Consider the following 9,909-nt stretch of genomic DNA (forward strand, 5'->3'; position numbering starts at 1 on the left):
ACACCAGAAAGGTACAGGTAGTTGTCTCTGGGTAGCAGGATAAGGGGTAGCAATTACTCTCTTGGCTTCCCCTCATCTGATTTCCTTCTCCCCTTCTGATGTTTCTACCATGAATGGTATCACCTGTGCAGTAAACAAAGCAAGAAGGTGCTTTCTAAAACCAAACCAGGAGGAGAGGAGGCAGCGTCTAGTTGATCAAATGGCACAGAGTAGCAAGATTATTCACAACGCCCTTGGTGAGTTTGGGGGAAAGGGAGGAAGGAAAGAGAACAGAAGATAGAGGGTGAAAGGGAGGGTGGGGGGGGGAGAGAGCGAGAGCGCTGCACTCTCAATACAACACACTGCTGGTGGGTTAGGGGGACAAAGAGCGGGTTGTAAACCGAGTCGGAGCCAAGGTTTGGCTCTGCTGGCTGGCTCGCTCCTGGGATGTCTTCATCGCAGGGTGGCCTCTTCATCGGTGTCTTCCTCGAAATCTTTGACGTCAGCACTGGTGGACTGCCTGGCCCAAGCTCCCCTTTCAGCCTCTCGTTCTTTATGGGACTTGAATCTCCCAACGAAAATTTTCCGGTAGTTCAGGAACATGCCATTCATTGCATCAATGGCCCGCTCAGCGGACTCCTGCTTCTGGAAGTGCACGAAACCATAGCCCTTGGGCCCCTTTTCGTCGCAGGCCACTTTGCAGGAGAGGATGTTGCCGAACGCCGAGAAGATGTTGTACAGAGCCTTGTTGTCGATGGTCTTGCCCAGGTTCTTGATGAAGACGTTGCCCACCCCGCTCTTGCGCAGCGAGGGGTCCCGCTGGGACCACATGATGCGCACTGGCCTGCCCTTGATGACATCAAAGTTCAGGGTCTCCAGGGCGCGCTTGGCATCCACCGGTTGCTGGTAGTTGACATATGCGTAGCCCAAGGAGCGGCGGGTGATCTTGTCTCTGCAAATGCGGATAGAAAGGATAGGCCCTGCGGGGCTGAACTTCTCGTACAGCATTGCCTCTGTCACCTCAGGGTGCAGGTCCCCCACGTACAATGAGGCCATAGGAAAGTCTGGGTTCTCTTCGGAGCCCCCGCTTGTCTCCACATCCGCGGTGGCTGCAGCCGCCGCCGCCGCCTCCACTGCTGCCACCGCCTCCGCCTCCGCCTCCGAATCCTCAGCAGCATCCTTCTCGTCCAGTGCGGGCGCCTCAGCCTCGGCTGCTGCAGAGGCTTCGTCGGCACTGGCCTCTGCCACCGCCACGGCTGCTGCCGCCAGAGCGGCCTCTGCCTCGTCCCCGGCCAGCGCTGCTGCCGCCTCCCCCAGGGTGGCCTCTGCCACTGCCTCCTCTACGGAGGCCTCTGCCTCCACCTCAGTCTCCACTTCTGCTTCCGTCTCTGCCACCGAGGCCTCCGCCACCGCCTCTGCCACGGTCGCCGCCGCAGCCTCCGCCGCCGCTGCAGCCGCCGCCGCTGCCGCCGCCGCCGCCGCCACTGTCGCAGCTGTCGCCACGGTCGCCGGTGCTGCCGGGCCGCTGCCGCGACCTCCCTTCCCTCAATCTGGTGGGGGGTGTCGAGGCAGGAGAGGGCAGGAGGGCTGGTGGGCTCCGGAGCCCGGGGCGGGGACGTGCTGGGGCAGGGGACCCTGGACCCTGGGCCAGCAGACCTGGCGAGACCAAGTCACCTGGGATGGCAGGCACTGCCAGGAGCGCGCCTTTGCAAGTCGCCGCAGCCTCCAGTTTACTGCTGCCGCTGCTCAGCCGTGGGCGGCAAGCGTGCGGGGCGCGGGAGGGCGGCGCGTGGTGGGGGGCAGGGGGTGTTGGCGTGTGCGGTCCGGGCAGCTGGGAAGGCTTCTGTCTCTTTGGTTCCCCCTGTGGCTGCTGCGGGGCTGCGGGCGGTGGGAGGGGGCAGGACCGGGAGGCTTGGGTTGAGGGTAACGTGGGTGTGAGTCCTCAGCCTCTCAGGTCGCCTAAACACTATGAAGCAGCAGCAGGGAAAGGGCTCCACGGTGCACTGAGGGAATACAGGTTCGGTTTAGGGTGTTTTGTGTTATTCCTCCTCACCCCATAGAACATTTAAGTGACTGGACCAACTGCGTCGTAAGAGGGGGTGGGTGGCATTGTGAACACACTTGCCTGGCCTGAACAAAGCCAAGCAAAACGTTTTCCTCACATTCAGGTGGGTTCTTCCCACCTCAGCGTGCACACACACTCTCCAACATCACTGCCACCAGGGAAACAACTCCTTTTTTGAGTGGGAGCTGGGGCAAGTGGGGCAAACTCTCCTGCACTCTGCTGACCCATTTTCTCAAACATCCCTCCCCCTTTCCCAGCTCTTTGCCTCCTCTGCAACACTTGCAAAAGAGGGAATAGAGAACAGAAGAACACATATTCACATATTCATAATGCCACACCACAAGTATCTATGGAGCAAGTTGCATGTCGGTCCTTGAGGATGCAGGGCCCTGGGGCGCAGAAGGACACAGTCTGGTTTTGAGCTTGTCCTTGGGAGCACACAGTCTGGGCTGGAAACCCGGCCCTTGCTCCAGACTATGGGAGACCTGGGGGCCTAGGTTTTTCAGCCCTCCAACTCCTCCCACTCCCCCCCCCCCCCGTCTCAACAAATGCAGCCCGGAAGGGGAGGAAGCAAGAGCCCCCTGTTCACACTGCTGTCTTTACTGAAGCCCTGCAGAAAGATGAACCAAGGACTGGGGACATGGCTTGGTCCAGAGCAGGTGCTTCTTTGCTCTTGGCTCTCAGCTCAAGGCGCTCAGGTACCCAACACAAACCAAGGAATGCACATCCATGTTCAAAGCAAAACTCAACCCTGAAATCGCTCTAGAATGGGGTGCCTGGTCGCAGCTCACCGGCTAGTATTAATGGAAGCCTGATCAAGTACTTGGCACTGGGGACTAAGGGACAAGCCATGCCATAAGTGAGCACTGTGTGTTGCTGTGTTGGAGCTGTGGGGTGGGGTAAGAGAAGGTGACCAGTGTGTGCTGTGGGGGCACAGACACCACACAGGGCCAAATGCTGAAGGGACAAGCAAGTGAGCAACCATTAGAGTAGCGTGTAACAGAGACGAGAGTCCCACTTCCTCTAGAAAGGAGAACCCACACACTAACTCTTCCTGGTAGGAACCAAGCGAGGATGCACAGAAGGTCAAACCCCAAAGGTGAGCTCTGAAAGATGAGCAGCAGTCTACCATGTTGAGGCAGGAGGGAAGGCATTCCAGACAGACAGCTCACTCTGTGTCCAAGACCCTGGGGCATGCTGGCGCATGCATGGTCATTTATGTTCATGCCTGAAATCTGTACTGGACAGACCTCATGGTCTCCAGGGGCCCTGTGGCCTGAGATGGAGCTGGAAGGTGTGGGGCCCTGAAAAGCAAGGGACAGTGCCTGGACTCCATACCCAAGCCAACAGGCACCACCTAGCACATTCAAGGAGGGAATCAGTATGATCACATCTTCAGAAAGGGTACAAATTGAACATCAATGCAGAAAGTAGCTAAGACAGCAGATCTTAAAAGTTCTTCTCATCCCAAGGGGGGAAAATGTGTAACTATGTGAGGTGATGGATAACTAAAGTGATTCTGGTAGTCATTTCACAATATATACATGTATCAAATCATTATGCTCTATGCCTTAAAATTAAACAATGCTATATGTCAATTGTATCTTGCTAAAATTGGGGGGGGGGCATCAATACACATAGAGACCCATGTGTGCCCCCCACACACACACACACAACTGACAGAGAGCTGATAGAACAAAAAGAAGACAGTCGGATGTGGCCAGTTCCTGTGAAGAGTCAGAACGACCCTTGCCTTTGTCCTTCCTTTCCTTCCATGAATAGGGGTTTCAGGCTTACCGTGAGCCTGGCATTGAACTGTGAACTGCAGTGGGGGTCAGCTATTAAAAAAATCATCAAACCATAGTGCCTCCCCTCAGGGCATCTCAGTCCACTAAAGCTCAGGCTGCCCATATACATAAAACAGAAATGCCAGTAGAGGGCTGTAGGTGCTATGTGATTGGAAGAGAGTGGCTAAGGAATTCCGTTGCAACAGCACATATTCTCTCTTCCTCCTCACTCCCATCCATGCACCACCTTCTTTGGATAAGTGAAGCTGTTTTCTGTGATGATAGTATTGGTGGGTCTGGGGAGTTGCACATGATAGAACCACCCTAAACCTGTGGAACTGACTGAGTCACTGTGGAGTGTGAAGCAGTAAGAACTTTCCCATAGCTGCCTGGAATGCATCCCAAGATAGCTGAGAAGCAGACACACAGACAGATACCTAGTCACTTTGCAAAGTCCAGCCCTCTGCCCCTAAACAGGGCTAGTGCCAGAAAAGGGAAAGGACAGACACTTAGGAAAAGCCTGTTATACAGCTGGTGCCCGACCAAAGTGATCACTGTGACTGCTGTCAGGAGCCATCTCTGGGTGAAGGGGGTCTAGGTAACTTGTACGCAGGAGGCAGATCAGCTGTACCTCACCATAACAGCTGGCCATCCAAGGAGGGACCAGAAAAGGCATAGGCTAAGGGGCAAGCCATGACTGCTAAGGGTTAGGGAATGTGGGGATGATGACAAGAACTTCCTAGCCCATTGTTAGGGAACAAAAATGACAACGGCAGGGGGTGGGTGCAATTCAAGGACCAGGACTCAACAAGATCTCCTTCCCTGGCTTTGACTTACAGCCCACAGAGCCAACGGAGATCAGTGGAACAGCAGGGCAGGGAGAGGTTCTGGGAAGTCATGCTGTGGCCAGCAAATCCCCAAACCTGTCAATCCTGAAGACAATCCCTAAACCCGTGAATCTCCAGCAACAGAAACAGGGCTACTGAAGTGACAAGGAGAGCAGCTAAGGCATTGCTCTCCAAGTCCTTTCTCCCAGACGACGTCACCATGGGATTCCCTCATTCCCCGCCCCCCCCCCCCCCGCCCCAATAATTGCTGGCCATCTGCAACCAAAAGTGGTCTGACTAGTAGGCACTGTGACAGAGGCCAAACACGAAGAGCCCTGTGGAGCTTCAGTGGAGGGAGGGACAGGTCCCTTTCTTGTGGGAGGAAGTGTTATTCATTCCACTCACTCAGTGATTCCACGAGTATTTATGGAGGGCCTTAAGTGTACCAGGCATTCTTCTACTCAGAGGGTCCCTGCACTCAGGAACTTTATCTTCTGGTGGGGAAGACAGGCAAATAAACACATGGGAAATGTAAACATACTTAAAGGTTCCTGCAGATGCCCTCAGAGAAATAAGATTACTTGGTACATGTTATCTAGTAGCCAAGAGAAGTGTCAAACTTCAGGGATGGCCTTTCTGAGGACAATGAAATGTGGCCAGTTCTGCTAGGAACCAGGTGAAAACCTGCCCAGCAAGGAGGCCTGCAATTCCCTTGGCTTTGTGGCAGAAAAGAGGGGCACCAGAGAGGCAGAAAAGATGCCAGTATGGCCGGAGCCCAGTGAAAGAGGACATGGAGGAAACCGAGGAAGGTGCAGTGGTGGGAAAGAGCCATGACGAAGAGTTTGGTTTTTACTCAAAGTGCTCTGGGGAGCCAGAGAGAGAGGATGGAATCAAGGGAGAGCCACGATCTAATTATAGTCAATAATTTCCCCTGGCCACTCTCTGTGGATCATACTACCAGTGGGCAGGAAGCAAAGGAAAGGAGGGGGACCAATTTGGTCCCCCTCGCAGTAGTCCAGGTGAGAGATGGCAATGGCTTGGCCCAGACTGGCAGCACAAATTTGGAGAATCATGCATGGGTTCACATGTTAGTTTAGAAAGAGAAGAGACATCTCTTGCTGACGGATTGAAGGCAGTCGGTGAACAAACTTAATAAATGAATGATTACTATGAGACTATTTTCTTGCAAGCCTTGGTCGTGGAGGTGTTGTGTGCGCTCACATAACACAAAACGGGCAATGGGTGTGGCAGATGCGGAGAAGGGAGAAGCCGGGGGTGAGTGTCAAGAGCTCTTATTTGCACACATTGGGGTCTGAAGTCTATTTGTTATCAATGTAGGCTGCAGAAACAAAATTACTGAGACAACAGGAGACAGTATTTAAAGCCATGAGCCTAGGCGGGATCACCTAGAGAGAATATAGTCAGAAGAAGGTGCAGGGCTATTCCCTGGGACAGGACAACATCTAGAAGTTGGGTCGAAAATAACGAGCCATAGGAAGACATTGAGAAGGACTCGGGCAGTTGAACGGACCGACCTCAAACGTGACTTCTCTCCTAGGCTTGCGTGGTCCAGCCTCAATGTCCTCACTCAGTCCTGCTTTCGGTGCTCCTGGCTGCACATGCATGGAAGTGGTTTAACACGGGACAATAAAGACTTTGTGTGCTGGGGTTTGGACTTCGCTTTCTGTTCACTTCTCAGCAGAGCTTTAATTTAAAGAGATAGGTTCAGATACTGAGACGTTGAAAGAGTGTTTGGAGCCAGCACTCCTCTTCCATTTCATATGGCCTACCTCCTTCTTCCTACCAGGAGGGAGAAATAGAAAGGCATGGGGATGCCATTCAGAGAGCAGGGTGAAAAGAGTACAAAAGAATGGAAGGACGTAAGGGGTGGGGAGTACCTGTGGGCAGAGGGATAGATCGACTCTATATGCAAAAATGAATCAAAACACTGAAAAGGGGGGTCTGCACAAAGAAGACTCTTTCCATGAATTTCCCATTGACATAGTTGTAGGAAGCATGCTCAGGGGAATAGAGCATAAAAGCATAACTGTATTTTGGAGTGGGGGAATTGTCAATTCACACTGTGCCCACAAATTCTCCCGAAAGAAAATAATCACGGGATACGTGCCCACAAAAAAGCAGCCTTAGGCGTTTATTTGGGAAGAATGGGAAAGTGCTTGGGTGTGCCTCTGTTATTTAACAAATAATAACAATCATTAGTAAATTGTCTTGATTAAATACAACACACCACTTGGGGGGGACTGATATGTGGGGCAGAGAAGGAATGGAAATTGGGCCTATAGACGTGAGAGCCCAGGACATCAGGACATGCACACGAGCATGTTTATCACAGGGTTCCTGTTGGGCCAAGTAGGACGCAGAACAAGCACTCATCGTTTGGGGGATGGATGAAGAAGACTGTAGGGCAGCCATTTCATGAATTACTATGCAACCATTAACAAGTACGAATTGGGTCCATATGGGTTGACTTGGGGGAACCCCCAAACACACTATTATTAAGTGAGAACATCATATGGCAGAGAAGGGAACAGTATAAGGTCCTACTTTTGGGGGGATTGAAAGAAGTTATGTGGTTGTGATCTCATACTTTTCTGTCTGCCCATTTGATATCTCCACCTGGATGTCTCAGGCATTGGTCCTTAAACGGCAAAACTGGAACTCCTGAACTTCTTTCACCTCCTGCCCTCTACACTCCCTAACTTTGTTCCTGCCACAGAAGTCTTCCCCTTCTCAATGAATAGCATCACCATCTACCCAGGTATTCAAGTGAAATAAAAATGGAGGGGCACCCTTATTTCCTTCTTCTCACAGTCCCACATCCTCCTCCAGCCACTATCTCATCTTTCAGCAACCCTTATCCCCTCCACCTACCAAACACCACTGGAATCTCTCCAACTCCACTGGAGTCATCCACCATTATGTCTCTCATGGGTTCCTGCCATAGCTTCCTAACTGGTCGCCCACTCTAACCAAGCCCCCTTCCTTCTCTAGCCAGTAGCCAGACTGCTTTTTTGAGAAATGAATGGTTCTTTTTCTCTTCCCTTACATGAAAACCCAGAACAGCTCCTCATTTCACTTCCAGGAGAGTGAAACCTCCTCAACATGGCCTAGTTATAATAAGCTGCATGACTTGGCCCTTGCCAACCTTGCCATTGTCACCCTTCTGCATCCTGGTCATTGTGAGCCTTCTCTGAATACTCTGAATACTCCAGGATCCAAGCTGAAGCCTTTCTGAGGTCTTCCTAAAAGGACGTCTTTCTCCATCCTTTCAAAATCATGAACAGACTTTAAAGCACACAGACAATTACAGTGAGTCAGAGAACATGCACCCCGGTACACATCACTCAGAATGAACAAAAAAAAAATAGCATTTATCTTACTTTTGTTTCAGATGTTTAGATATTTATGACAACAAAACAATGCAAAATACAGCTACCATCCCCGACGGAGCCCTCCACGACCACATTCCCTTCTCTCCTCGCCTCCATAGGACACACTCCTAGGCCACTTCTGGGCGTGACTGAGGGCAGGAGACAAACAACGCCTTGACTTGTCTCTCTAATTCCCTTTTCTCTCTCTGTCTCTTTCCCCTCACTCTTTCCCTGAGCTTGAGAATTTCTCTGACCCTTTGCTGTCCGTCTCTCAGAAGCAGATAGGCCCCATAAAAGAGAACATAATTGGTGATATTTGTACTTAGGATGGGCATGAGAAATGAAGTCGCTATTCTCCCAGCAGTTCTTGCATATTCCTAAGTAGCTGGGCCTAAATTCCTCAAAGAATATGGACCTTGGAGTTCAATGGATATGTAGACAGAATTCCAGAGCAGAACACTTCTCCACTCGGCCTCAGGATGTGCCTTCAGTTTGAATTTCAGAAACCCTATTAAGGTTCTTGGGAATTTTATTTTTTAATTAACCGGATTGGGGTGACATTGGTTAATGAGGTTATATAGGTTTCAAGTATACAATTCCACGAGACATCATCTGTATATTGTATTGTGTGCCCACCACCTGAAGCCAAGACTTCTTCACAAATTCCTAATAAAGGGTAAGGGGGGTCAAATAAAAGAAATTTTCTTTTTTTTAAAATATATTTATTGATTATGCTATTACAGTTGTCCCATTTCCCGCCCCCCTCACTCCACTCCATCCTGCCCACCCCCTCCCTCCCACATTCCCCGCCTATAGTTCATGTCCATGGGTCATACTTATAAGTTCTTTGGCTTCTATATTTCCTACACTATTCTTACCCTCCCCCTGTCTATTTTCCACCTATCATCTATGCTACTTCTTCTCTGTACCTTTCACCCCCTCTCCCCCACCCACTCCCCTATTGACAACCCTCCATGTGATCTCCATCTCTATGGTTCTGTTCCTGTTCTAGTTGTTTGCCTAGTTTGCTCTTGTTTTTGTTTTAGGTGTGGTTGTTAATAACTGTGAGTTTGCTGTCATTTTTACTGTTCCTATTTTTGATCTTCTTTTTCTTAGTTAAGTCCCTTTACCATTTCATAAAATAAGGGCTTGGCAATGATGAACTTCTTTAACTTGACCTTATCTGAGAAGCACTTTATCTTCCCTTCCATTCTACATGATAGCTTTGCTGGATACAGTAAGATTGGATGTAGGCCCTTGCCTTTCATGACTTGGAATACTTCTTGCCAGCCCCTTGTTGCCTGTAAGGTCTCTTTGGAGAAATCAGCTGACAGTCTTATGGGAATTCCTTTGTAGGTAACTGTCTCCTTTTCTCTTGCTGCTTCTAAGATTCTCTCCTTCTGTGTAATCTTGGCTAATGTAATTATGATGTGCCTTGGTGTGTTCCTCCTTGGGTCCAGCTTCTTTGGGACTCTCTGAGCTTCCTGGACTTCCTGGAAGTCTATTTCCTTTGCCAGACTGAGGAAGTTCTCCTTCATTATTTGTTCAAATAAGTTTTCAAGTTTTTGTTCCTCCTCTTCTCCTTCTGGCAACCCTATAATTCGGATGTTGGAACGTTTCAAGATGTCCTGGAGGTTCCTAAGCCTCTCCTCATTTTTCCAAGTTCTTGTTTCTTCATTCTTTTCTGGTTGGATGTTTCTTTCTTCCTTCTGGTCCACACCATTGATTTGAGTCCCAGTTTCCTTTGCATCACTATTGGTTCCCTGTACATTTTCCTTTGTTTCTCTTAGCATAGGCTTCATTTTTTCATCTGGTTTTCGAACAGATTCAACCAATTCTGTGAGCGTCTTGATAACCAG

The 9,909-nt window shown here is 50.2% G+C and overlaps 1 protein-coding gene across 1 annotated transcript; it reads right to left on the reverse strand.

Moving 5' to 3' along the window:
* Positions 1-332: 332 nt before the first annotated feature.
* On the reverse strand, positions 333-1,240 carry LOC128779963 (polyadenylate-binding protein 1-like 2). The gene has a single exon (XM_053917122.1). It carries the CDS (start codon positions 1,033-1,035, stop codon positions 433-435), a length of 603 nt encoding a protein of 200 aa, XP_053773097.1. The 5' UTR covers positions 1,036-1,240; the 3' UTR covers positions 333-432.
* Between the last annotated feature and the right edge of the window lie 8,669 nt (positions 1,241-9,909).

The sequence above is a fragment of the Desmodus rotundus genome, chromosome X (assembly GCF_022682495.2).
Source record: "Desmodus rotundus isolate HL8 chromosome X, HLdesRot8A.1, whole genome shotgun sequence".
Taxonomy (NCBI): Eukaryota; Metazoa; Chordata; class Mammalia; order Chiroptera; family Phyllostomidae; genus Desmodus; species Desmodus rotundus.

Bases quoted from the DNA above. Each gene is read 5' to 3' on its own strand.
- LOC128779963 (XM_053917122.1), bottom strand. From the start codon at position 1,035: ATGGCCTCATTGTACGTGGGGGACCTGCACCCTGAGGTGACAGAGGCA.